Source organism: Babjeviella inositovora, assembly GCF_001661335.1.
Source record: "Babjeviella inositovora NRRL Y-12698 unplaced genomic scaffold BABINscaffold_4, whole genome shotgun sequence".
In the NCBI taxonomy this organism is placed as follows: domain Eukaryota; kingdom Fungi; phylum Ascomycota; class Pichiomycetes; order Serinales; genus Babjeviella; species Babjeviella inositovora.
In genome coordinates, this window is record NW_017566841.1 from 161,820 (window position 1) to 187,789 (window position 25,970).

The 25,970-nt window shown below is 45.9% G+C and overlaps 12 protein-coding genes and 1 non-coding gene across 13 annotated transcripts; 6 read left to right on the forward strand and 7 right to left on the reverse strand.

Moving 5' to 3' along the window:
- Positions 1 to 161: 161 nt before the first annotated feature.
- BABINDRAFT_160809 (2',3'-cyclic-nucleotide 3'-phosphodiesterase) lies at positions 162 to 1,214 on the forward strand. Its single transcript, XM_019128465.1, has 2 exons — positions 162 to 186; positions 272 to 1,214. Exons 1-2 carry the CDS (start codon positions 183 to 185, stop codon positions 979 to 981), a joined length of 714 nt encoding a protein of 237 aa, XP_018985866.1. The 5' UTR covers positions 162 to 182; the 3' UTR covers positions 982 to 1,214.
- A 654-nt stretch (positions 1,215 to 1,868) lies between these two features.
- Positions 1,869 to 4,526, forward strand: BABINDRAFT_160810 (uncharacterized protein). Its single transcript, XM_019128466.1, has one exon. The coding sequence runs from the start codon at positions 1,913 to 1,915 to the stop codon at positions 4,340 to 4,342; it is 2,430 nt and encodes an 809-aa protein (XP_018985867.1). The 5' UTR covers positions 1,869 to 1,912; the 3' UTR covers positions 4,343 to 4,526.
- A 145-nt stretch (positions 4,527 to 4,671) lies between these two features.
- INO1 (inositol-3-phosphate synthase) lies at positions 4,672 to 6,282 on the reverse strand. The gene has a single exon (XM_019128467.1). The coding sequence runs from the start codon at positions 6,268 to 6,270 to the stop codon at positions 4,696 to 4,698; it is 1,575 nt and encodes a 524-aa protein (XP_018985868.1). The 5' UTR covers positions 6,271 to 6,282; the 3' UTR covers positions 4,672 to 4,695.
- Positions 6,283 to 7,236: 954 nt separating this feature from the next.
- Positions 7,237 to 8,236, forward strand: BABINDRAFT_160812 (uncharacterized protein). The gene has a single exon (XM_019128468.1). The coding sequence runs from the start codon at positions 7,246 to 7,248 to the stop codon at positions 7,909 to 7,911; it is 666 nt and encodes a 221-aa protein (XP_018985869.1). The 5' UTR covers positions 7,237 to 7,245; the 3' UTR covers positions 7,912 to 8,236.
- A 229-nt stretch (positions 8,237 to 8,465) lies between these two features.
- Positions 8,466 to 10,119, reverse strand: DBP8 (ATP-dependent RNA helicase). The gene has a single exon (XM_019128469.1). It carries the CDS (start codon positions 10,056 to 10,058, stop codon positions 8,706 to 8,708), a length of 1,353 nt encoding a protein of 450 aa, XP_018985870.1. The 5' UTR covers positions 10,059 to 10,119; the 3' UTR covers positions 8,466 to 8,705.
- A 152-nt stretch (positions 10,120 to 10,271) lies between these two features.
- Positions 10,272 to 11,927, forward strand: MTG2 (putative GTPase; the record flags this gene model as incomplete). The annotated part of the gene is made up of 1 exon (XM_019132592.1): positions 10,272 to 11,927. The coding sequence occupies one exon, from the start codon at positions 10,272 to 10,274 to the stop codon at positions 11,925 to 11,927; it is 1,656 nt and encodes a 551-aa protein (XP_018985871.1).
- Positions 11,928 to 14,514: 2,587 nt separating this feature from the next.
- BABINDRAFT_160814 (TBC domain-containing protein) lies at positions 14,515 to 16,714 on the reverse strand. The gene has a single exon (XM_019128470.1). The coding sequence runs from the start codon at positions 16,531 to 16,533 to the stop codon at positions 14,533 to 14,535; it is 2,001 nt and encodes a 666-aa protein (XP_018985872.1). The 5' UTR covers positions 16,534 to 16,714; the 3' UTR covers positions 14,515 to 14,532.
- Positions 16,715 to 18,819: 2,105 nt separating this feature from the next.
- On the reverse strand, positions 18,820 to 21,120 carry SDA1 (Sda1p; the record flags this gene model as incomplete). Its single annotated transcript, XM_019131682.1, has 2 exons — positions 18,820 to 19,229; positions 19,371 to 21,120. 2 exons carry the CDS (start codon positions 21,118 to 21,120, stop codon positions 18,820 to 18,822), a joined length of 2,160 nt encoding a protein of 719 aa, XP_018985873.1.
- Positions 21,121 to 21,787: 667 nt separating this feature from the next.
- Positions 21,788 to 21,859, reverse strand: BABINDRAFT_t164. Its single transcript has one exon. It is a non-coding gene; the product is annotated as a tRNA-Pro (tRNA).
- Positions 21,860 to 22,611: 752 nt separating this feature from the next.
- Positions 22,612 to 23,662, reverse strand: BABINDRAFT_124763 (uncharacterized protein). Its single transcript, XM_019126973.1, has one exon. It carries the CDS (start codon positions 23,572 to 23,574, stop codon positions 22,738 to 22,740), a length of 837 nt encoding a protein of 278 aa, XP_018985874.1. The 5' UTR covers positions 23,575 to 23,662; the 3' UTR covers positions 22,612 to 22,737.
- Positions 23,663 to 23,672: 10 nt separating this feature from the next.
- On the forward strand, positions 23,673 to 24,082 carry BABINDRAFT_124771 (uncharacterized protein). The gene has a single exon (XM_019126974.1). The coding sequence runs from the start codon at positions 23,748 to 23,750 to the stop codon at positions 23,997 to 23,999; it is 252 nt and encodes an 83-aa protein (XP_018985875.1). The 5' UTR covers positions 23,673 to 23,747; the 3' UTR covers positions 24,000 to 24,082.
- Positions 23,751 to 24,301, forward strand: BABINDRAFT_160816 (uncharacterized protein). The gene has a single exon (XM_019128471.1). The coding sequence runs from the start codon at positions 24,034 to 24,036 to the stop codon at positions 24,235 to 24,237; it is 204 nt and encodes a 67-aa protein (XP_018985876.1). The 5' UTR covers positions 23,751 to 24,033; the 3' UTR covers positions 24,238 to 24,301.
- Positions 24,302 to 24,610: 309 nt separating this feature from the next.
- BABINDRAFT_60423 (membrane insertase) lies at positions 24,611 to 25,684 on the reverse strand (the record flags this gene model as incomplete). The annotated part of the gene is made up of 1 exon (XM_019132344.1): positions 24,611 to 25,684. One exon carries the CDS (start codon positions 25,682 to 25,684, stop codon positions 24,671 to 24,673), a length of 1,014 nt encoding a protein of 337 aa, XP_018985877.1. The 3' UTR covers positions 24,611 to 24,670.
- Positions 25,685 to 25,970: the final 286 nt, after the last annotated feature.

Sequence of the window (25,970 nt, forward strand, 5' to 3'; positions counted from 1 at the left end):
TCCTTCTCCGGTCCATCGCCCTCTGTTAGAATTTACCATATATCACGGCAAAATTGCCTTGTACCAAATTTGGGAATCTCGGGTCGTGCGGCTGGGCCGGAAGGAAGACACCAAAACTTACACATCTGACATATCTCTAGCCACTTTGATTTTTCCACAATACTCGGCTGAGCTTATTTATAATGGGTAAGTACAAGATTTATCTGATTCTGTAGAGCATTGAACCCAAGCCCCAACCTTTATACGTCTCATACTGGTACTAACCCTGCAGCTGTCGCACTCTGGCTTGAACCAAAGAAGAACAGCGCCATGCACGACGTGCTCTCGGCGTTGATGGACTCCCTTCAATCCCTCTTTCCCGACGCCCCGGTGTTTGGACCCCACATCACCATAACATCCAATCTCGTTGTGAAAAACAAGACGGATGTGGAGACTGTTCTTCGCGCTGCAGCGGTCGCTATGGACACGTTAAAGCACCAACCATCGCCGGATTCCTCCTCAGAGCCAAACATAGGCGAGGGTCAGATATCGCGGTCGACCCATCTCATCACATTGGAAGGATTCAAGGTGGGGAAGCTGTTCCTCGACAAACTACATTTCTCGGTTCGAAAGACGGCCCAGCTCGTATCTTTCGCCCAGATAATACGCGAGTTGTACGTGCTGTACCCAGAGTTGGTGTTGCACAAAGTCCGGACCCAATCGGAACTGGACTTGGTAGTACTAGCGGGCAAGGAAGCAGCTCTGTGGGCTCTCAACGAGTTCCATCCACACCTCTCGCTTATCTACTCCTCTACGTACCCCGTGAACCAGGCTCTTTTGCGAACGGTAGAGACGCGAATCAAAGACGCGTTGGATATAGATGTCTTGGATGAGTTCGCTAAATTCAACATCGGCTGGAACGGTGGGATACTACGTGTCATGAGGTGTGAGGGTCCAGTTAACGAATGGGAGGATCTCGGCTCCATCGACATCCACGGGTGAGAAACTTAACCAGTGTTCACATACCAGTGGGCTAACGGATAATTAATGTTAGATGAATTATAGGTTGTATATGTGAGGACGCACCATCCTTTTCTATAACTCATGACGTGAAACAACACCCAACCCGGTGAATCCAAAATGGTAAGCACTCGGGGAGACTTCAGGTAGATTAGATATAATACAAGACGTGGCCTTCAAACTGATATCCATTACCCTGGATTAAATGAGGGAGGTGGCTTTGTTTTTCTTTACATATGTACACTACACTAAGGTGGATCTTTCCTCGACCAGGTCCATCGATTTTTATTCGATGCTTTACATAGAATGCTAGGATGCATTGTCGTCGAATCACACCTCAGTGGAAGGCTATCTGATGGCCACCATACATTAGCTGGGTGCTTTCAACGCTCGAAACTGATCCATAAATTTGGAGCTCATGTAGCATGGTGGTATTCGTGAAAGACGCTGTTTGTCAGTAAAGTAAACGGCCTCAATCACCAGCACTGTGTCAGACATATATCAGAGGGTTGAATTAGAGCCCAGTGTAGATGTGAAAAAAAAAAAAAAAAAAAAAAAAAAACCCCTACTAAAGCTATTAGCGTTAACCTAGACATTCCAACTTGTGTAATGAGTCGAGCTCACGGAGTCATAACGCATAGTTACCAACAATTGGAGTGCCTAGTGCTGGTAGACGTTTAAGATTATATTCTTGATTCTCTAAAATCGTATTTATCTCAAATTACGATTTATATTATATTTAAACGATATTGTTAAAAGAGCCATGTGGAATCGTCCATTGGATATTTTGGCTTCCTACCGCGATCGACAGCAATCAAATAATGCATGACATGCTTCACTACGTGTCTACCATCCTATTTATCCCAGTCCATTTATGCAATTGCCTTCCATTTAACCCTTAAATTCCCATACAATGCTGGATAACTCACCCCGAAACTTGGCCTTCACCAAAAAACACGACTCTCAGGATAAAATTTCCAGCTTGAGGCGGATCTCCACATCGCTCCATCTCCACGCCAAACACGCGGACCTCGATGACTACATCAACACGCTCACGGTGGAGGACTTCCCGCAGGTTCACTCTCAATACGACGAGGAATTTCTCAAGGGCGACAACCTTCTCCGAGTTTTTGAGGCCACCAGCGACTGCAATCACCGCTTGACCGTGAACCCCAAGATCAAGGATTTCTACGCAGATGTGTTGCAGTGCGCGCGGTTGAGAGAAAAGTACCAGGTGCTCTCCCGACAAGCAGATGACCAGAACCCTGCAAACTGGGGTAGCTGGACATCGTACCCGAGACCTGTGAAGGAGTACCTTTCGCTCCATCGCTTGGTTTGTTCCGACTGCGATGCGTTGATTGACTCTGATTCGGAGAATGAAGTTGCCGGCGATGTTACCGCTAAATCGACTCTCCAGGACACTGGTTCTCATTACAGTGGGTTTAATTTCTCCATAAAAGGGTTCTGCGAGGCCTTTGGAATAGACTTCACCACATGTTCGAGCCTATCCTTCCGCAACCTGGATAAAGGCTCTTCATATCCCGGTTTGAATGGAGATATTGCCTTCCCCTGCTTTGAAGAATATATTGACGACTTAAACCTCGTGATCGACACCAACAACAATTCTATTGGCCATAACCTCACCTCTACCCGGCTCAATTATCTTCTCTCAAAGCACGAATATTATACCCTAGAAAATGGACACTTGGAGGAAAAGTTAATCAAGTTGATTCCGCACCGCGACATGTACAACACTAAAAAAGTCAACAGCAACATCAATCTCATCAACTCTGTCAACCAGAAGTCACTCGTCGACTTTATCCGCGCCAAGTTGATCGAAGACCCGGAACGAGTGGTGTATCTTGATGAATTTGACAATGGCCCTGTAACCTTGAGGGAGTTGCTTCGTCCTTGGGGAGACCATGCTGAGATGCTAAACGTGGACGATTTTGTTGAACTCACGGGTTCAGATGGAATCACGTACTATGAGGGCACCCAGGACGTCCAGCGCATCCGCGAGACGTTTCTTAGTTATGATAACCACATCCACGGGGCATTTCTCGCAGAAATCGTCAAAGAAACCATCTTCCGCTTAGAAGTGTCAAATTATAAATACTACGAGTACAATGTGGAGTTGCACATTCAAGATTTTCAGGTGGAACCGGGGGTGAATATCTGGCAGAAAATGGCTGCCTGGATCTGTGACGAAAAGCTTTTCAGCGAGAATATCCGGTTCATCGTGCAGATCCCGCTCCACAAGTACCCGGAATTATGCAGCTTGGGCCGCGTAGCCTCATACGGTGAGTTCCTCCAACTCATTTTCCGGCCTTTGTTTGAGGTGACCCGGCGGCCGTACTTTGATATCAATCTCTTTTGTATGTTGACTAGGATTGTTTCCTTTGACCTTATGTTGAACATTCCTGAAACCGTGGGGGGCATCAATCCAGGTAAATTCACAAGCCAGCACAACCATATCCAGTACCCTGTTCCTGACGAATGGACTCTGTCGCAGAACCCACCGGCCTACTACATCCATTACCACTTCATGCTGAACCTAGCGGCGCTAAACCACTTCCGGGCTATATCTTTGCATGTTCCGTTGAACACGTTCAACCTCCTCTGCACCGATAACAACTCGTATGGTTCTTCCTGCTCTGGAATTTCGTGTCTCAGCTCTTTCCGGAACCCGAACCGCCGCAATCTCCAGACGACGGATTTGGTGGAAAACGGATGCGTGAGCTTTCTTTTAGCGAAACGCGTAGCGACTGACGGCTTGAAACTTCTCGAACACCCCACGCTCCAGTACTTATATTATATGAACCAAGTTGGCCTTCTCATGGCGCCAACCTCGGATATTTCCATTCACAAAGCGTTAAACGTGTCGGCCAGAAACCGTGGATTGTCGTACATGAACCATCCGTTCATCCAGTTATCCCAGATAGGACTCTTGGTCAGTATCAACGCGTCGAATCCGCTTCTCTCCTCATTGACCCGTGAGCCGGTGATGGAGGAATACTGTATAGCAGCGAATATCGTCAAGATGAACGATGTGGAGTTGTGCGAGTTGATGCGCAATTCAGTAATGAATTCGAACTACGAAGCATATTACAAGCGCAAGTGGATTGGGGTTGATATTGAGAAAAAGAATGAGTCCGAAAATCGGTACAAAGCGACTAAGACAAGGGGGAGTGAAGACTATCTCAGAGCGCTCCATAGAGGCTGTTTCATCGATAATGATAACGGGTTTTTGAGAACAAATGTACCCCAGATCAGAGTACGGTATAGACAGAATACGCTTAGGTATGAGTATGAGTTTATTCTCAAGGTGGCTAAAAAGTACTAAAAGGCATATAGTGAGTGCATCTTCTGATATCAATATACATTAATTCGGAGGAGGATGCAGGTATATGAAGACGGAGGATGAAGATCTGCAGGGGTCGAAAACGGCGTAAATAGAGGTCAGTGGTAAAATCACCCTGTGACGAAAGGATCCAAACTTTAAAACGTACGTGATAAGATTTACTGCCAAAGTTATCTGTAGATCGAAAAGTCAGATAAAGAATTGGACTTTCAGCCTTCAGGCGCTTGAGACTCCTTCCAGGGTTGAAACGGACGATACTAAATGCTTTGTAGTCTACGTGTATTATAAAATTCAATCTATTAGGTTGTATAATGTACAAGGAGTCTCCACGACGCTCAGACCAATCTTTCTTCGAATCTCAACTCGTTGTTGATTGGCAAGCCGACCAACAACTTGATCATGTTTTCGACCCCAACTCTCTGCTTGTTCAACCCGTTGATTGGATTGAAACCTGGTCTGGACAATGGAGCCTTCAACCAGTAACTCAAGAACGACAACACGGCATAGAAGTTTTCTTCCTTGGCCGCGCCAACCTTCTTATACGAAATTCTCTGGAAGAACTCGGCCATGACAACTAAATCGATGATCAACGGAGTAGCCAACAAGGAATCCTCACATACGTTGTGAATGCTGATTCTGTTGTGGCCACCCAACATCAACTCGGAGTAGTATTCGTCCATAGCCACCTTAGAATCACCCACGGCTGGGACGTACTTAATGACAATGCAGTGGTCGATCTTGTTACCAACCTTGTCATTGTACAAAATCTGGTTAGACTCGATGATGTCATCAACGACACAGGACTTGGAAATCTCCTTGGAGCGGAACTGCTTAGGCGCAGACAAGTTGTACCCGTCATTGTTCCCCAAGTGGTTGTACGAAGCAATTGAGACCGGTCTGATACCGGCATCAACCAAGAACTGGGCCAAGACAGACTTAATCTTGGTCTGACCGGACTTGAAATCGTCACCACCGATGAAAGAGCCGTACTGTTCAGCCAATTCAAGAACACCCGGAACAAAAGTGTTCTGTGGGGAACCGTTGATGTACGGAATGTTGTCCAAGATACAGGCAATGGCAAAGACAGAGGATGGAGAAACCTCGAAGTGGGATTCCTTAACGGCCTTCAAGACGTTTTCAGCGGTGTCGTTAACTCCTTCGATGATTTCGGCGTAACGTTCGGTATTGGCAGTCCACAAGACAATGACCTTGTCTAAGCCGTTCGCCTCCTTGAACTGCTTGATGTCAGCTCTGATTCTCTCTACATCCGCCCATTTGTTCTTGTCAGTGAGCTGGCCAGCAGCATCAACGTTCAAGACATTGTCAGCTCTCTCCTCTTGGTTGGCGGCGATAAAGTCTGGGTAGTACACCGATGGCATTGGCCTCATTTCCTTCATATAAGGCGCCAACCGCTGCTGCAAGTTAACGTCCAAGACCTTGGCTCTCTTCATGGAGTCGGCCAAATTGGCGCTGCTGATGTCCCAGCCGCCAATAACCAAGTCGTTAGGGTTGACCATTGGGAGAATGGAGTTGAACGGAGCGTAGACATCGTTGCCGGTGGCGTCGATCCCAATCTTGATGGTGGACGACTGGGTGACAGAGCCATAGTAGTTTGGCTTGATGGTACCTTCCTTGGTTTCGAAGGAAATGTCATGTTTGTTGGCCAAGGTGGCGGCAATCATGGTGGTACCGTTGTTACCACCCAACCCAACAAGCAACAACCCAGTCTTCTGAACCTTCAAATCAACCGTGAACTCGAACTCTTCGGAAACCGGCTTGACCTCATAGCGGCCGTTGGATGCATCGACAATCGAGTTTTCATAGGTGAACTTGGTCTTCAACGTGTCTTCTGACCATTGGCACTTGTCACTGGTAACGTGGACGGTAATTGGGCTGGAGTCGGTGGTCATTTTTTATAATGTGTGTGTATATACTGTGGAAAGATAAAAAATATTAAAAACAGAGGGAGAGAGAGAGGGTATTTATAGGAAAAGGTTTAGGGGTAAGTGGCGCTTGCCGAATTGCTGGGAATCAATGCAGTTTTGATCTTTTAGTCAAACCGCTCGGCGAAGTTTCGCGTAACATAAATAAACTTTCGACATTGTTGGGAGCGGCTGATTTTCGCCGGACAGACGCGGGCTTTAATGCACCCAGGCCTGCTTTTGTACGCGTGTTCTTGCGCGCATGTCGGCGGAAACGCAAAAGAGACTGTTTTGGGACATTATGTTATTCCTAGGGACCGATTCTGTGATCACCAAACAGTTGAGTACCGCTACGGTATGTATGCATACGTAACAATAATGCGATAACGCATAATTTCCATTGCCTTGAAACCAACACAAAAACAGGGACATAATGACGCATGACGTTACATTGCTATCTGTAGCTTTAGTTCGAACTGGTAGTGCTTACTTATAGTTTTAATCTGACCTAGGATAATAGCTTGCTTTGAGAATCTCAGCCTACAGTTAACACGTAACCATTGAGGATTACCGGGTTACTGCTTAAGTTGATTGTGTACGCGTTTAGACAAACACCAGACTGTGACCAAGGGTTAGTATATTTCTGTATCAAATAATTAATCCAATGAAGTTACAACACGGTGTGCCGCGATCAAACGATCGTAGCCTTAGCAACTGCAAATCGTCGGCCCAGCACGTTCCTTTGCCTGCACATGTGAAAGATTCCGCCGAGCTGCATCCGAGCGATCAAATTCCGCCGAGCCAGTATCCTGTACACCGCGACTAAGGGGGGAAATAAATGTAGAGCACGTTACCCAATTTGCCGGATATTGGCTATGACACGACCTAAAAATATTCGCGCTGAAAAAGTTAGAGCTAACTGGCCAAAGGCATAAACACAAGTCACAAGTACCAAAGATCACAATGAGCTTGGAATTGAAGAGAACTTTGCTGGCCAAACATGTGGTGAAAAGGCAAAAGCTTGGTGGTACTTCTGCTGTGCAGGCAGACCAGAAAGAAAAATTGGCGACTCTTAAAGCAGAGGTGAGCCAGGCCATCGACTATAAGTTCGCTACATTATATGCCCATTTGGCTGAAAAAGACTCTGTCAACATCCGAATTGGAAATAATGACAATATCTGCAAGCGATTGACCCAAATAACAAAATCAATCAACGAAAAATCACAGGCAGTATTGGTGAGCTCCTCGTTGGATGGATATCACAAGTTGCTTTCCATTGTGGAATTGTTCAAATTGAAGCTACTAAACGATGATAAGACAACACTGGGTCTCCCTAACGAGGCAAAGGTGGGTTGTCTTTCCTCCAGGCACTTTCACCAGTACAATAAAATCGATTATGTGACGGTCACCAGCGATTACAATCAACTATTGAAAGGTGCCAGATCTGGCGTTGATGCCCAGAGTGAAAAATCAATGAAGCAGATTCAAAAGGAACTATTGTGCACGATTAAAAAGACTTTCAAGCTCCCTCTCTTCCTAGTGGTGTTGAGGGTGGGTGATGGCTTGACACAGGATGCCGCGTTACTCGAAAGGGGCTGGAGCTATCAAAACGAGGAGTTGGTTATATAATGGGTAAAACGGTTGAAGCTAAATAGTCTTCATGAGGCATAGACAGTTATTGGCAGGAATGGATTTTATGATTATTTATAACGAGACAGAGGGTATTGAAGGTGAAGGAAAGAACTTGTATCCAACCTCGTTTTCCATAATAAATGTCGCATAGATCTGAGTGTGATATTTGTCCTGGGTTAACGCCTTAGAGTCTCGTAGAGAATTTCGCTGCGATAAAATACTTCGGGTTGTGCATAACTCAGGTATCCCAAGTTGGCGTACTTCGATATCCCTGTCACGTTCAGTTTTTTAACCCGTCTTACCTATCGTACTTCAACAACGTATAATTATTCTGATTGTTTCTTATTTATATCACATAATGAAAGTTGATCCAGGATGGGTTATCTTTTTGTGAATTGATATTATCTCGGTTAATCAATCACGAAATACTAAACTGGAACAATTCATCCATAATCTGTGTCCTATATGCACACTATTAAATTCCCACGTTAAAACATCATACTTTTGGAACCTACAAACAGGACATGCATATGATAATAAACAAGGCTGACTGGAAAATATAGATACAAGTTAGATACCTTACGTTTTGTCAAAAGACACGCTCGAACTCAAAGAGAAAAGCGGACCCTTGAGGGGAATGATTAGGATTATTCCTCCCTAATAGCTGTGATAAAGTGTACATCTCAGGATACTGGTTGTGAGTTAGCCACACTAAAATCTATAGCTTTTCAAACCTATACATCTGCACATGCCTTGTGGTTATATTAATCCTAATTTACACGTCTCGTGGCTTATTTCGTCACCAGATTGCCCTTCTTCACAACCTTCCTCTTATCCTGCTGGGCTGCCAGCACAAACTCACTGGCGTGCTTCCGCTTGTTGATTTTCTTCTTTTCACGAATAGTATTCTCGGCTTTTTCCATTTCCATTTCGGCTTCTCTCAAAGCAACGGAGGTGACCTTCATGGAGTTGGCGATGACCTTATTTTCAGACACTTCCTCATACTTTTCCATCTTCTTCCCAACTCTTTCCTCGATTGCCAAGACTCGTTCGATATCCTTTTCACTCACCAAACTGATGGACTCACCCTTTCTCCCAGCTCTTGCTGTTCTACCAACACGGTGGATGTAATCGTCCGGATCGGCTGGCAAGTCATAGTTCACAACGAGAGCAACCTGTGGGATGTCCAACCCTCTGGATGCAACGTCAGTGGCCACCAAAATCCGGGCTGCACCGGACTTGAATCGGTGGTAGGAGGAGGTTCTGTCGGCCTGCTTCAAATCGGAATTCAACGAAGTGACGTTCAATCCCAAACGGCTTAACGTTCTGGTAATCAACTCCGCGGTGTAGGTTCTATTGACAAAGATAATCGCACTCTTGTTCGTGTGTTCTTCCAAGGTCATTAAGCAGTGCAAGTAGTAAGCCTTAACATTGGAAGGGAGGAAGATGTAGCTAATAGACAAGGTGGATGGGATGGCAACCTTGTCGACGGTGTCAACTTCGTGAATAAAGAACTCCGGCTTGCCGGCAGCGACCGGCTTTTCCTTGATGGCCCTGATGGAGTCGGTCACGGTAGCGGTGAACAACATGTTCTGTCTCTGAGACGGCGGCGGTAAGGCGCTGAAACAGGTGTCCAAGTGGTCAGCGAAACTGTTGGTCAACAAACGGTCTGCCTCGTCGAGGACGAGGTATTTGACCCTTCTCAAACCTCTGATGACGTCTTCTCCGCTACTCAAGATGTGATCGGCCAATCTCCCCGGTGTGGCAATAACAAAGTGTGGACATTTGGCTAGCTCAAGGGTCTGTGCTGTCATGTCTTCACCACCGACGATAACAATCACTTTCAAGTTGGCGTTGGCACCCAAGGCCTGGAACTGCTCGGCGATCTGGTACGCCAACTCTCTGGTAGGGGTCAACACCAAGCCGAAAACCCCCGACGGGTTTTCTGACCATCTAGTCAACATGGGAGCCGCAAATGCAATGGTCTTACCGGAACCAGTCTGAGCCCCACCGATACAATCGTGACCGTTCAACACCTTAGGAATACAGGCTGCCTGGATGGCGGTAGGAGTGTAGATTTTCATGGCCGTTAAGGCTTCAACCAACCACTTGGCAACTCCGAGATCTTGAAACGTGACAGCCATGGTGATATGTGGGTTGTAGATAAACTGAGACAGACTGGTGAGAGCGCGGTTATCTGAAGTGTTGGAAGTACGCCTCCTGCATGAAATGGAAATAATTTTTCCGAGCCGCATTATCACGTGATCTCATGCTTTTTTTTCACTATCAGCCTTGGTGCTTAAAGGCGATCCATCAAACATACCCTGCCTCCTCAGAATACCCCCACGCAACTTGTGATGCTTATATCCAGAAACGCGGTCGGATTTTACCGATACTTCTCTGTGACGACGCTCAAAGCCGCGATTGAAATCCCCCAGAACTCGCCATCTGCCATCCAAAATCAGAACTGGCTTGACAGTCTCGGCGGCGATTCCAAACAGGACCCGCTTCTCGCGTCCAAAGCGAGTAAGCCAGCACTGACATACGTTGTGAAGCAGGGTAACGATCTTGCTACCACCGCGTACGCAGCTAGCGTGTACGGTATGGAAGATTTTCTGTTTAAAGTGTTGTCGCATGACAAGGAAGGATTCAACGATATTGCAATTCCTGTGTCTAACTACTTCGTGAGATCTTCGCCCTTCTCCCACTTGAATAATAGCAGTAAGCCGAAGGCTGACAATGCGCAGCCGTTTGCAGACTTGCGCCTCGTGACGTTAATGACGGGGCGTGGGGGGAACGGTGCTACGTCGTTTCTTCGGTCTTTTGGTAAGGCCAAGGGTCCCCCGGACGGCGGGGACGGTGGGGACGGTGGAGATGTATATGTACAAGCGGTAGATGGGTTACATTCCCTACACAAGTTGAGAAAGGCATACGGTGCAGAAGACGGGAGGCAGGGGCAGAAGGACCAGTTGGACGGGAAAAGAGGCGACGATGTGATTTTAACCGTTCCAGTAGGGACAATCATCAAGTGGATTCCGGACCCCAAGATTTTGAGACAATTGCAGCGGTCCCAAGCACAAGACCGAGAACATGGCGGCTCCTTCATCAATCTCAAGACTATCGGGGCGTACCCGCGTGACAAAACCTCCAAGTTCATCCAATTCTGGCGGCAGAGTTACCTTGACGGTGAGGGATGGTTATTCAAGGATCGAGATGCGGAGTATCACGAAAATAGGGAATACTTTAACGATCTCAGACGGAAGGTCTTTGAGTACGATCGAACTACCACCAAGGAGGAAATTGATGAAGATGTATTTCCGATGTTTGGCCTTGATTTGAACCAGCCGACTGAGAAGCCAATTCTCTTAATGAAGGGTGGCCGAGGCGGCATGGGTAACATGCACTTCTTGACCCGTGACATCAGAAACCCGCGCTTTTGTAAGCTGGGAAGAGCGTCCTTAAAGGAAAACTTTTTGTTTGAGTTGAAATTGTTGGCAGACATTGGGTTGGTGGGCTTACCAAACGCCGGAAAGTCCACATTGTTGGGCGCCATTTCCAGAGCCAGCCCAAGGGTCGGCCACTGGGAATTTACCACTTTGCAGCCGACCATTGGGACCATCAACTTGGGTATCGATAAGGACTCTTTCACTGTTGCTGATATCCCTGGTATCATCAGAGGTGCCAACCAGGGTAAGGGCATGGGTACCGACTTTTTGAGACACGTCGAGAGATCCGGAGGGTTGTGTTTTGTCATTTCCTTAGGGAATGACGATCCGATTGCAGATCTTGAAACCTTGGTCGAGGAAATGGGTGAGAAGCGAATGGAAGGCAAGCGTGTATTGGTAGTTGCAACCAAGGCTGATATCACTAAGACCAGAAAGAAATACGCGGTTTTGCAGCAATACGTAGAGGAAAAAGAATGGCGATGTGTGCCCACGTGTGCCATGAAGGGTGAAAATATCGAAACGGTGATAACCATGATGGCCCAGCTTGCAGGAAAGCTCAATGTGTAATTAGGGATGCTTGTATATAGCCAGACGAATAAAATATCTTATGGAACAGCATATTTAGGCCATGTTCAAGGCCAGTCTTACAGGTACGAACAGATTCTACACTGAAGGTTTTCTGTATAAGGCAGAGCAAGACTGTACACCCAATGCAAACTCAAGGCACAATAAGTTCTATCTTGGACTAGAGCGTAGAAGAGAGGTTTTTAGATTATTATTGGTACCGGTTGCTTGTATCTCTTACATGTGTATTAGCTCTCAGTGATCAGTTATTGCGTATCAGCCACTAACTGAAGGGTGTATGTTAACGATTATGTGTCACTAAGATACTCTTTAACGCCTGAAAGTACCGTGTATCATAGTTGTTTGCCACTGTTCGGTTTTTGTGGAGTTTTGACACTCTAGATCAGCCCGCTCCAACCGTATCCCATACATATTAATCCTTCGATGCAAATGCAGATGCAAATGCAGATGCGCTTTAACCCTCCTGCCATCCGCCTGATTGATTTCGCCGTCATGCCGTAGATATAAAGGGATGCTTCCCCTACTTTTACATAGTACCTGACATAATTGCAAAACTATACTTTTCCTAGATATATCGTGCGATGATAATTATCAACTCTTAGGACCAGTCATAGGTATAGCCTCAATTAAAGGCAGTCTTGGTGCTGAGAATTGCAGTACATGATGCTCAAACATTTGAAACTCACCTCTAAATACTCATTGTCGCGTTTTGTCCACGGCACAGACATTAACTTGGACTTTATTGACGATACATATAAGCAGACAATAGGATATAGGAGGTTGCAAAGAATTAGCCCTTGTTTTATGGTTACTCGCTGGATCTGTTTTGCATCCAGTTATTTCACCCGGCGGAGATTACATAGCCGTAGTTGCCAAGAAGAAAAAGACACTTTTATGCGCAACTAGTTATTTGCTGTCTTGGCATACACTAACGTGGTTGCTGTAGGCTGAACAATGGGACTAAACGGCCAGTACATGATGCCTGAGATCGTTCGTGGGTCACTCATTATTCTTATCCTCATCTGTATTTTTGACTAAGTATTCAAGCCTCTTTGGGATTTCTAAGTAACCCTAGAGTCATTCACAATCAGGCCACGCCAGTACAATTCAACCCCATGCATTTGATCCTAAAGGTACTTTGAACTATTTTGCGTTTTGACGCAGGGTTCCAAAAGAAGCAAGAAAAAATGAATTATCACACTGGTCGTGCCTAAACGGGGCACTCTCCTCGCTGACGACGGAGACATATCGGATCACCGATACCCACTTCTCCACAAACTGGGAAATTTTCTTAAACACATCACATATACTAGATAGTAACTCCTGCGCAATACTGGTTTTACATCCACCAAATCACGAGGGTGTTAAAAAAGGAAGGTTTCAGAAAAGGAAGACCCAGTCTAAGGCAAGCTCCCGAATGTTCAATACCGTGGAATATATAAACTATTTGTGACATTGATAACTTTCTTCAGTTATAGAGCCTCTAAGCTGGCCGAGCCTTCTTTTTTGTCATAGTCTTTGAGGCAGACCTCTCTCAGTTACAGTCTCGGCCAAAACGGGCTACCTTTGCGCTCACCGCGGAATCCTGATTGTATAAATCTGCTCGTTTCACGGAAAATAATAAAGCTTACACTGATTATATCATTTTACCGTCTTTGATAAGCTCCTTTACAGCCCAATAGATGCCAAAGCTCTGGCTTAATGGGACAAGTGGTGCTGTACTGAGATTTTCGTATCGTCTGAGCAACGCCCTAAAAATTCCACTAGTCCAAGATCGACCTTAAATGTTTTGGAAGTACATACCGAAGTAGAGCGTATCCCACGTTAATACGCAATACTCTCGCCCTGAGCATCCCAAGTTGCATATCTTCCATACTCGGGCCGCATATAATTATTCATCTCGGACTCGTAAAACGTAAATCTCTGATTTTTGCCTAGTTGAAGTAGATCTTAATGCCGTTGAAGCTCTGAAAACGGTCAGAATGCTAGTGATGCTCATTTTCTCGCCACCAATGGTAACAATATAATAACGCACTTTATCCCACCATCTTGTCATCATTTTTTTCTCTTTACACACTTTATCTACACAACTTCAATCCAGCAGACATGAGAATTTCCGTTTTATCTACCTTTGTTTTAGCCCTCACCCCTGCGTTGGCTCTCACCATTCCCACCGAAGTCGCCGGTGATGGTTTTACCGTTACCATTGACTTTACCACCACAACCATGGATACCTTCGGCGATATGAAGTAATTACTAGCCTTCACTATCAAGCTGTCTTGGAACCCTGCAGACTTTTATGGCCTAAAGTATCTTCAGTCACTTTAGTGACGAGGCATTTTCATCTAAAATATCTTATACCTATATGTACTACATGCTCAAATCTAGACCTTACTAGTTTTGTAGAGAGTATCCCGGGTTCATAATACAGGTTCCTGTTGTTGTTTTCAGTCATCCGTAAGTTTCAGAGGTTTAGGGACGAAATAATAGCCTGGAGAGTAATTCCGCGGAAATATCCTAAAAAAGCACATTATTTGGTATTTATCTACCTACGAGTCAGATGTGTATACTCGGTCGTGTATTAATTCTAAACCTCTGCTATTTCTAAATACCGCCTGACTTCGTCTAGCACAGCCTCCTTCTCTACCGTAAGCAAGCTCCTTCCATCATTGGCAGTCGGCGTCACCGGTGGATAATCCTCATCCTCATACACAGACGAGCAGTCCAGCTGCGCGCTTGTGTCCAAACCAGGCTCTTCCTCTCTTGGAAGATCTACACCGCACGTTTCTGAAACCGGATTCTCGGTTTTTGCGGTCCCGAATGTCTCCATCATTTTATGCAAAAGCACCTTGGAGTTCATGTTCTCTCTCTCCAATTCAGAGACCCTGAACTCTAGTTGATTGAGTTTGGAGTTCATGCTGCGCAATATCTCTTCGAAATGCGATGAGTCCGGAAGACTTGCTATGGACAGATTACCGCGCCTCTCTGCCTTCCGACCATACACTATGCTTTTTCCCTCCAGCTCCTGATCTGGATCAGAGCCGATAGACTCAGTTTCTGAAATGGAGTAGATGGATCTCGCGGAAAAGTCCGGCTGTGACGTGTGGGCGTAATATGGAGCTTTTACATCACCGAACACCGCGCGCAGGGTGCTCTTTGGCGAGGTCTGGGGCTGGTTTATGGCGTCCTGGGAAAACGACTTGAACGTGCTCTTCATGGTATTGGAAAAAGAGTTGAGCAACGACGGGACGGGATTCGTGGAAATCGGCGAATGTGCCACAGTATGTGAAGTTCTTTTTGGAGAAACCGATCGGGACTTGAGCTCCACTTCCGCTCTCGGTTTAGAAAATTCATCGAGCGCATCGCTGGTGAAGTAACTGGCGCTCAACGCATTCAAGTCGTGCATCAACAGCATGTGATCGGACTCGTATTCGGTGAAGATATCCTTAGACAACAAAAACTTGTATATCTGTTCCTGGTTGAAGAAGCCAAGAAGGATTTCTCTGTTGCGCAAGAGAAGCACAGTGCTGACCCTGAAAATGGTAGTCTTGAACCCCTCTAAAATCATCAAATCCACCACCTTGATCAAGAGCTCAAACTCACAAGTGATGCCAAAAAACGAGAGGAACCACTGACTCAAAAAGAGCTTGAAGTCTACCTCCATGACTTCCAAGTGGGCCAGCAAATCCTGAGGAAGCGCGCGGCGAGCAATCTCTGTGAACTGAGTAAACCACTCATTGATACCAGACATTTGTGGATCAAAGATGCTGCGGAGTGACTTGTTTATCTCCATGACCTTGCACAAAGACACAAACAAAATGCGCTCATTCTCCAGGTCACACATTGCCGTTTCGGAGGTGTAGTCCCTATGAGACAACACGTACATCAAGACCCCCACCAAAAATGCCAACCCTTGGCAGTAACCTAATTCGAGGTCGTATAACGAGTACGCGTTCAAGATCCTCAAGAGCTTAACCTGGTTCGCTTCCGACTGGAAGAAGGGCACCTTCGGAAACGTGCGATTCACGTCAAGGAGTATCTGCTTGTAAGATGGTGACCGCTCAAAGTCTGTGCACGTCAAGGATGACGACAGGGCATGCGGTGCGGTGTAATAAATTGACTCATATAACTTGAGGAAGGTGACGTCGTTCAGCCGGCCGAACGAGTCACATCCCCCGGTCAAGATCCCCCAAATACGCGCCCGCAACTGCTGCGTCGGAATGCCGATGGAGTAGATCATGAACTTGGTATAATTAGGCATGGTGTTGATGCTGTTGGAGAAGTTGGTTACAAACACCAACCAGAACTGCTTTTCCAAGTCGCTGCACACAGCAGATGTGTCTCTGGGGTCTGCATTTGGGCTATGTATGACCTCTAGGAGCTTTTCCAAGTCTGCCATGGTGAACTGGTCTTCGAGGGAGGAGCGGATAAACGGCGACACGCGCTCCAAGTGCTCATACATGAGAAGCGTGCCATTTGCTGGGCCGTCAAGCTCGCTGCTGAGATGAACCATCAGGGAAGTCTGGCATAACGACTGTTCCACCTCGAGCAAGCTCTCCCAGTCGATCACGTGGGAATCTGAAGACATGGGAAATATTGAAAACCGGATATTGTAGAAATTTGGATGGAACGGAAGGGTGTAGTTGTCTAATTTAGATGGGCTCTATATTGTAATGCTGTTAAAATAGGGACTGCTCTTATTGTATACCCTTGTATCTTTAATTTCTTTGTAGAGGATTTCAAAGCCTCCACTTGTGAGCTAATCAATCAGCAGAAAGCTACGAAGATATCAAAGGAAAGCGTTTCAGATAAAAGCGTCTGAAAACCGCCCTGTGGTTCTTTTAGTGATCTCCTGCGTGTAACTAACTTTTGTCTGGTCTGTTTTGGGGAAAACGCACACGTAGGCGGTGCGGCATGGCTGGCTTCTTTTGGTGGTGTTTCACCGTGAAGCAGTCGAATTGCTAGGTGGTAGCGTCATTATGCATGTACACGCTGTACCACGCCCACCCACCAATCTCGTAACTTCCCCCCTCAAAAAAATATACGGGCATAATATAAAATATGTGGTACATATAGCACAGAATTAATTCACCAGGGTTCCTTAGCCTCATGGCCGTTGATTGTGCGGATGAGTGTTGTCAACATGGGTGGGCGGGGCTGCGCTTCTTGCCATACAATGCAGCGTGAATCTGCGTGTTTACTGGGCAGAAATCTGGATCTGGTTTTGTTCTCCGCATTTATCAAGCCATAAGAGGTGAAATCCATATGTGCATGAGACCCTGGAAGCAGATACCGCGCTTGAACGCGATTGAAGAACTGCCCTTCCAATTAGCTAGAAACTTGCCGGATAGCATACGCGCAACCATTAAAACTCCACACAAAGGAAACACCTTGGGAGACAAGAGCCCATGATTCACACTGTACGTAATTGTTATTCGGTGAGGGTTAGCGTGTTCAAAAATGGAATTAGCACCACTTTGTTAAGGCCGGTTGTTTGGCGCGAAGCTTTAATGGTTACGCGTATGCAAGGCTGCTTGCCTGCATATTTCGTTGTCAACCACGATACTGCATGATGTGTCAATTAGCGCTAAAGACAACAGCTAGGATTATGTCGATGAAAGCGACAATGCCCAAATTTAGTCGTTGTACAAAAGGTGTTGGTCGGAATTAAATCGTGTATCATAGAATTCGTCTCCTCAAGCTTAAAGCGGGTAATATATCCAAAAGAGTAATTTTCCGCCATTGGAAATGGGTTCAACCATCACGCGAAATGGAGCCTGAGGTGTCTGCCACCTGGCTCGGGCATAAGCTCGTTCCAGCAACCATGGAGATGGTTTCTCTCTATCCATGATATAAAGCTGGTTGATTAGACCGCGTCTTATCAGAAGTATATCACTATGTTAGAAGCGCTCTAATTAAGACCTTATGTACTGGTCAAAAGTCTAACCCCATGCGCCACACCATTAAGTTTACGTCACAGACTGGTCTTATGGTATGGATCTGGAGACCCAGGTGTGGTTTGGTAGAATCCCAACTATTCTTGTGGAATTTATTGCCCAATCGAGATTGTATATGCCGTGTGATGAGGCGAACAGGCCTTTTGCTAACCACAATCATGCGCAAAGTCAATAATTTTCAACCCCCTATTATCTGTGGTTTCAAGAACCAGTGAGTAACAAAAGCGCCCTTTTCAACAATAGCGGTTATAGGAGTTTTCAGAAATATGTAAATTACATGGCGTAACCCCACACAATTGCAAGGAGCTTGAAATGCGTAATTCTGGAGAAAGTACGAAAACCTCCAGTATACTGGTGAAAATCAGAAAACATAGAAATATGTGTATAGTAATAAACATATTGGTTAAACATGCCGTCTAGTTATGAATCATATCACAACTTTTCTGACTGACTGTATAACAGTTATACCTATATGATACTATAGTAGGGCATAGCTGCATGGCGCCTGCTAGGGTTGGCCGTGCTTCCAACTAGGTACACAAAATTTTGGGACTGGCAGCCCATAATACACTCTGACGGATTTGTTTATCATAAAAAAATGTTCGTTGGATAAAGTACCAGGCATTCAACGCCCAGATATTCCACCAACTTAATTTGATGATTGCTAGCTCTCATTGTATATGTTTTGAGCTGCAATTTTACTATACCTCGGTTTTACCTTTTATGGCTTCATGAGACCAATTAGTTCACTTAATACTCTCATGAGGCAGCCTACCTGATTCATGTCATATTCTTTGAGAGTGGCTGTAATATTTTAACATCCTCTACAAAAAGAATTTTGATAGCTTTACTGAACATATATGCAGTGCAGAGCACGGAATAAAATACACTGGGAGCCCATACTCCCTTCGGGGCATTTAGTACCCCTTCTTCTTCTGCTTGGTGATATGCGCTTGGGTGACAACCTGCTTGTCGCGCAACGACATCTTGACCTTGCCTTGGACCTCCTTCTTGTGGATCAACATGACAAAGTTCTTAGCACGTTCCTTCTCTCTGTTCGTCGTCGAGTGCGGAGCGTCACGCTTACCCTTTCTGGAACCGTACTTCTCTCTGTCCTCTCTACCATCCTTGGCGGCGGCGATTCTCTCCTCGCGTAACTGCTTGAACTTGGAAGCACCCACAAGAGTCTTAGCATCGACAGAATCTTCGTTGGTCTGGGACTTACCCAAGACCTTCTCGAGACCAGCCTCAACCTTCAATTCTTCCAACTTGGCAAAGTCTGCTGGAGTCAAGATAGTGCTAGACAACATCTCAATCATGGCTTTTTCTTGGTTGAGCTTGGCCTGGAGCTTCGCAGCCTCCGCCTCGGCTCTGAGCTTCTTGCGCGATGGCTGGCCCTCGATTTCCTCGTCAGACAACTCGAGGTCGGACGCCTCATCCTTTCTGGCACGCTTAGCCCTCCTAAGACGCTTGGCCTCCTCTCTGGCGGCCTTCCTCTCTTCTGGGGTCTTCTCAGTCTTGTCTTCGTCGTCGGAAATGTCGTACTCCTTGTCGGACTCAATCTTAACCCAGTCACCTTCCACATCACTACCGTTATCTTCCTCATCGACTTCCCAGTTCTCGTCTGCATCCTCGTCATGGGTGATCCCCTTTTCGAGTTGCTCAAGTTTCCACTTGGCCAACAACTCCAACCCTGGAATACCCGTGACAGTATGGGACTCCACACCGAACTGAAGAGAGCCAGTGTTCTCCAAAATGGCCGCGGCGCTGTTCCCACCGTTGGCCTGCAACTCCATGGAGGCAATCTTACCACGGTCCTTCCTCAACAACATCTCTGGAGCAATCTCACGGTAGAGCGAGATCAAGGATCTGGCAGCCGTCATCACCGGCTTGGCCTTGGAGCCCTTGTACTCGGTCAAATCTTGTAACAAAGTAGAGTCGATCGCCAATGGGGCTCTGGAAAGGATTTCTCTGATAGTGTTGAGACCGGCGGCCGCAACTTCAGCAGCCACACCATCGGAAACAAACTCGTCGGCAACCTTCTTCACAACCATGGCCACTGACTCTGGCGGAACCAAGTCATGGGATGCCTGTGCAGCCGCAGCCATGATCTGGGTGACGTCTCTCTGCTTCGGCGTAAGGTACTTTAAAAAGAAGGAATAGATCCCCAAGACAGTGAGCTTGTGGGTACCGATCAAGCGCGAGATCAAGTTCATGAACAAAATCTTCTGCTCGAGGTCAAAACGATTGGCTGACTTTCCGGAAAGATGGTTGTCGAACATTGCCTCCGCGAAGCCCTGGGGGTCGCGCAACAAGTGGATGGCAGAAAAGTTCAAGTACGTGGCAGAGTGTTTGGCGTTGTTCTTCTTCTTCATCGTCTTGACCGCTGTCTCGAGTTTCTTACCTCTCTTGGAGGTTTTTTTGTTGATGGACATCTTATGCCTCAACGCAGCCATATCGAAATGGTCATCATCTTCAGAATCGTCCTCGAAGTTCGCCTCTCTCTCCTTATCGGCACCAAGGAAAAATTTGCAACCGGCAATAGCCACCTTCACATCTGGGTGTAACGCAGCCTGGGTCATCAACTCGACAGTACGTGAGTCATCCCAGATCCCACGCCTCCACAACTCTCTGGTTAATTTGGTCGCCCACAACCCCTGGCTATCCTTCTGCTCAAGTAAGTTAAACAACAAGGCCTGGGTGGATCGGTTGAGCTTCTGGTGCTTGGCACCGGTGTTGACCGACTTCAACAAGGTGATCATGTTGGAGTAAACCTGGTGTCTCAAGGCCTTCGCGTGCATTCCGACGGATGCCGCGTCACCCGAGTAGGCGGTTAACAACGGAAAAATGGTCTGGATCAATGACTCAGCCGTGATAATTTCCTTGTTTCTCAACATGACAAGGCACTGGATGATCTTCTCACGCAACTCCGGCGTAAGGTCTCTGTGGTTGTTGGTAAGGATAGCCTTCAATTCGTCAGGGAACTTGGCAGTCTCCTTAGGGTAACACGAGCACACCGCAGACATGAACCCGATCAAGTCACCGAAGTCGTCACCTTCGTGTGCGGAAGGATTCAACAAGAAGATGTCTCTCAAGGACTCATAGTGGGCATACTGTTGCATGAACTCCTCGTGGTAGGACTCAGGGTCACGACGCACGACATTCTGCAACAAAATGATGTTAGTCGGCAAGATAGCAGCTCTCCGTTTTTTACCCATTGTATAGTGCGTAAAAGATGAGAGGGGGAAGCGTGGAGTAGGGCGAATAGTTTTATATCTGTGAAAAATTGCACGCTGCGCGAAAAATTTAGGAAAATAAAATATTCTTCGCAAAAAAGAAATTCAGAGATGAGCCACGTGTGAAGGCACGTGATTGAAAAGCCGAATGTAACTTAGTGTTACGTTCCACCAGTTTGATTTATAAAGTAATATACATGTTAGATTTATACAAGGAAGCTGGTTGGATAAAAGGTATATAATTAATAGTCAGCTGTTCTTTAGGCAGATATTGGGCATATCATAACCTCAAGAAGTATATACTGTATGTAGCTGACTTGGGCAAGCTGTAAGCCCTTTGGAGATATGCCAGATGCTTTGTAAAGTGTATTTCGGGTGAACTTCGAAAGGTTCTGGTTTCTCATTGTTGACGTAATAGATCCTTCAGATAATTAATTCTCTTCCGTATAGTACAGGTAAATTATAGGTGTGGTATTAGTAAATCATAAATGGAATGACGCAATTTAATTTTGACAACTTTTTCTAGCAGCAAACAGTATTTTGTTTACAGCACCTGGATGACTGCCTAGGGTTAATTTTGACGTAGTAGCACTTCCGAGGTATTCATCTGGTCTGATCCTCTTGTCAGTGGCAACAAAAAAGGAAATACGGGCCGAGCAGGGAATTGAACCCTGGGCCACTCACACCCAAAGCGAGTATCATACCACTAGACCACACGGCCGTACCATGCGGTGTGCCAGAGTTAGGGAAGCCATCTCTGAGGTAAGTAACGCGTGTGGCTACCAGGATTGGCTGGTGGTTATCAGAATTAGCTCCCTAGCACGAGTGAAACTATATGACGATCTAAAAAGACTAAACTAACAATGATAACCCAAGTGAAATTGAAATGCTGGGACTATTTAGGCGAAACTAAAACACCGGTGGTGATACAAGCCCAAAGGGCTATATAAGGAGGTGGTTTCCTGCTGATAGGATATGTGTTTAGCTTAGAAGTATCTATTTTTGTGAAAGAATGTGATTGTACCCAGTGAATTATTCCGATAATATCTTTTAAATCGATGAGTGACTACGATCCCCCGACTGGAATCACAACAGGCCCAGGAGCCCTGACACAGTGTCGGGGTTATAGATCGAGCCTCACGGATGTCTAGACCATAAAAATGAATCAGCACGCAGGTCCTATCCTGGAGACTATTTGTAATTGTCATGTCAGTTTAAGGCAGGGTATAGAAGGATCACAGGAACTAATGATATATCTAGTAATTAATATAATAAGAATAGCTATGTTTACCTAATCAATATGATAAGAGTAGCTGTGTTTACCTAATTAATGTACATTTATGTATTTATTTATATTAACAGATAGAAATATTTATTTATAACCTATGTTTCGCTAGTTTGAAACATAAGGTAAATATTAATTAATCCCCCACCATTCGTAACTCTACAGGAAGCTTTTTGCTCATACGCGTAGCATACTTGATCAGACTAGAACTGGGATACACTATTTGTAAATTTACTATTCCTTGCCAGTGAGAATACTCGCGTGCATAGCCTACAATTTTTTGATGGTATTGGCTAATTGGAGATTACTGTTATTTAAACGTCGGTGTCTTCCTCGATTTGGATCTTGAAGTCGCCAGCTGGAGCATCAGCCTTGGTATCAACCTTGGTATCAACCTTGGTGTCAGCCTTGGTATCAGCCTTGGTATCAGCCTTGGTATCAACCTTGGTATCAACCTTGGTGTCAGCCTTGGCATCAACCTTAGCATCAGCCTTGATGTCGGCTTGCGTCTTTTCCTTATCGCCTTCAGCAATAACATTAGCAACCTTTTCATCCTTATTGACCTTTTCTTCCTCCTTTTCATCAGCTTCTGCACTCTCTTCGAGTGTTGCCTCCAAAGAATCGACGGCAACCTTGGATCCCTCCTTTTCTTGGGTAGTTTCCCCTTGAGACTTGGCAGAGTCGGCTTCCATCTTCTGCGCCGTTTCCTCCAAGCTTTCGGCTCCAAGCTTGGCTTCAGTGTTGTTTTCAACCTTTTCAGCTTCAGCAGCAAGCTCATCGGCCTCTTTCTGAGCCTGCTCGGGGAGCTTTTCGTCCTTATGCCCGTCGGCATTGGAAAGGTCCAAGTGCTTGTCGAACTCCTTGACTTCGGCGTTATCAGCCGCCTCCTGCAACTTCTTGGTCTCGGCTTCCTTCTCTGACTCAAAGTTATCGGGTCTTTGCGGGCTCGTCATGTCGGCAAACGCGCTGAAAGACAGTTTGGTGTTCTGCTTGACGAAGTCGACCGCTTTGGCGGTTCTTGCAGGGTCGTTGATATGGAAAAGAGAGAGCAAAGTCAAGATTAGCACAAAGCTAAGAACCATTAACAAAGGTTTGGTTCTTCTGATAAACATGGTGGGTGTTGGTGGTGGATTAGGAAAAGTATCTCTCATTTACGTGTCGCGTTTCTTTTTAGTTGCGCGCGAAAAGTCACCCTCGTAGCGGGCATCTAACGCGCCAGGGGGTTGAAACTTAAACCAGGTTTGAGCAACGTCGTTTTTGTAATGTATACCTCGTATTTATGCTTCAAAATTTTTAGTAGAAACTATTTATACCAGTTTATAAAATGATTAACTCCAAGGAAGGAATAGAGCCCAGGCTTGTCATTACTTATGCTTGTCTAGGCTCCAAACTATACCGCTCTTTGGTCACGCGACCAACCTTGTTTAGCAACACTATCTGCTACTACAGAATAACTCTAAACTCTCAGAAATGCCACTTTTGTGCTTCAAATGTGTGTTTATCAAAAACAGACGTGTATTTGTATGTGATCAGGTCTGCTAAACTAGGAGGCACTCAGCTTTTATGTCAGCACTGACCGGGGGGTATATCCTTAATTACCTCCTGGAAGTATGGACAGCAATCCTGTAACTGAGGCATGGGAAAGATACACGGAACAAGGCTCTATAACGCGTACATTATATCTGGTTTTATACGGAAAATACTGTGGTTGGCTTGTGCTAATTACTACATATAGAGTTATCTATTTAATTTTTAGGCACAAGGCTATTATCTCAACATTAAAAGGAAAATGTGAATATGAATTGGGTTTGTAAATCTCTGCAACATCTGCAAAATCGATGAACTGTAGCCTGAGAACATCCTTTATAAGGCTCTGGCGCCTTTTTAAGCGGATATTTAATTGAAATATTTCACCAATCGATGTATTTACATGAAATCTATAAAGATAATATACGCAACTAAGCTCTGAGACAACCATATGGTAATTCATAGCGACGCATACAACACTAATTATCCGAGCCTGACACTCAGTTACATCAGTCACGGAGATATATATAACGCTAATGATTAGTTTTCGCTATTCGCTGAGGAACACCGGTTGAGGCTACTGTATAAATCTTATACAGTGAAGACTCGGATAGACATGTGTTACCTGTGATAACACATAAAATTGCTACAATTAAGCACGTCAAAAAAAGCCACGCGGCATTAGTTTTCGTTTTCATATATGCAAACTCTGCTATTTATTTATTTAGCCAACGGTTGGCTCCCTTCCTTGGCTTTTCTCCACCCGAGACGGCCACCAGTGTCCTTGACGTACCCGATAGGCATCAAGGAGTCTAGCACAACATTCTGCGCCAAGGAAAACAAGTTTGAGCACATCCAGTAGATAGTGAGCGCAGCAGGCGCCTGGGAAGCCATAGTCATGAGGAAGATAACTGAGAGCCGCGACACATTCATGAGGGCGTCCACGGCAGTAGGTCTCAAGGAGCGGATTTTGGAACCGGTTCCAGCTTGTGCAGACATCTTCAACATCTGGAGTGACTTAGCATTCCACTCGATGTTGAGCAACGCAAGGGATCCCAAGAGAATGGGGGTGACCCCCATGGAATCAATCGCAGAGAGGTCTTGCATCCAGAATACACCCTCGTGGAAAAGAGTCGGGTCGATGAGCTGCTGATTCTGAGACGTCTGCAAGGACAAGTAGGATTGCCAACCAGAAAGATGGCGAATGGTAGCGGACATAAGGATCCACAAGGGGATCTGGAACACCGGAAGCAACGCGTTCTTCCATAACTGGCATCCGTGTGTACGGAAGAGCGCCTTCTGGCGCGCACGGCGCTCCTTGACCACGAGGAGTGTGATATGGTCCGAGGTCATGCCCGTGACATCACTGGGAATTGCATCACCCTTGAGCGCCGCGAACTCGCGCTTGCTGCGCGCGACCAGCTCCGCAAGGTTGAGCTTGAGAATCGGGAGCATCGCCGCGATCACTGGCCTGAGCTCGTTCTGTTTCTGAAGCCGTCTCCGCTGCCAGATTGCAAGTGGTAGTGTCCACATCGCACGGAGCGAAAATGTCGCGAGCGGAATGAGCCCCCACCACGGGAGCCCCGATGCTGTGTGCACGCTCTGGAGGAGCGCCGTGGAAGACTCCACGAGTGCCGTGGGGTCAAGCGAGAAGTGGCGTCGCAAGGGGAATATCGTGCACACACGGATACCTAATTGGGAGCTGAACACACTGCTCCGGAGGGTTACGTTCATGTTTGTGGGATATTTATATTTGATATGTGGAGAGGGAGGTGACAGTGGACGAAAAATCTTGCAGAGAGTTAAATGCAGGTGGTCGATGGGGGTGATAAACGTAGTTTTGAATGTAATAGAATAACATAGACGATTCCAAGCTATACTAAATATAAAACTTTATAGGTTAGATTTATTTTTATATTATTACATGCTTATCCATACTGGGAATTGGAAAACTTCAGAGCCCTGACGTTGTTCAATGAAGGATGATGGACTGTCAGGTAATAAAGTGCTCGTGGGCATA

Bases quoted from the DNA above. Each gene is read 5' to 3' on its own strand.
- BABINDRAFT_160810 (XM_019128466.1), top strand. From the start codon at position 1,913: ATGCTGGATAACTCACCCCGAAACTTGGCCTTCACCAAAAAACACGAC.
- INO1 (XM_019128467.1), bottom strand. From the start codon at position 6,270: ATGACCACCGACTCCAGCCCAATTACCGTCCACGTTACCAGTGACAAG.
- BABINDRAFT_160812 (XM_019128468.1), top strand. From the start codon at position 7,246: ATGAGCTTGGAATTGAAGAGAACTTTGCTGGCCAAACATGTGGTGAAA.
- DBP8 (XM_019128469.1), bottom strand. From the start codon at position 10,058: ATGGCTGTCACGTTTCAAGATCTCGGAGTTGCCAAGTGGTTGGTTGAA.
- BABINDRAFT_160814 (XM_019128470.1), bottom strand. From the start codon at position 16,533: ATGTCTTCAGATTCCCACGTGATCGACTGGGAGAGCTTGCTCGAGGTG.
- BABINDRAFT_124763 (XM_019126973.1), bottom strand. From the start codon at position 23,574: ATGAGAGATACTTTTCCTAATCCACCACCAACACCCACCATGTTTATC.
- BABINDRAFT_124771 (XM_019126974.1), top strand. From the start codon at position 23,748: ATGATTAACTCCAAGGAAGGAATAGAGCCCAGGCTTGTCATTACTTAT.
- BABINDRAFT_160816 (XM_019128471.1), top strand. From the start codon at position 24,034: ATGGACAGCAATCCTGTAACTGAGGCATGGGAAAGATACACGGAACAA.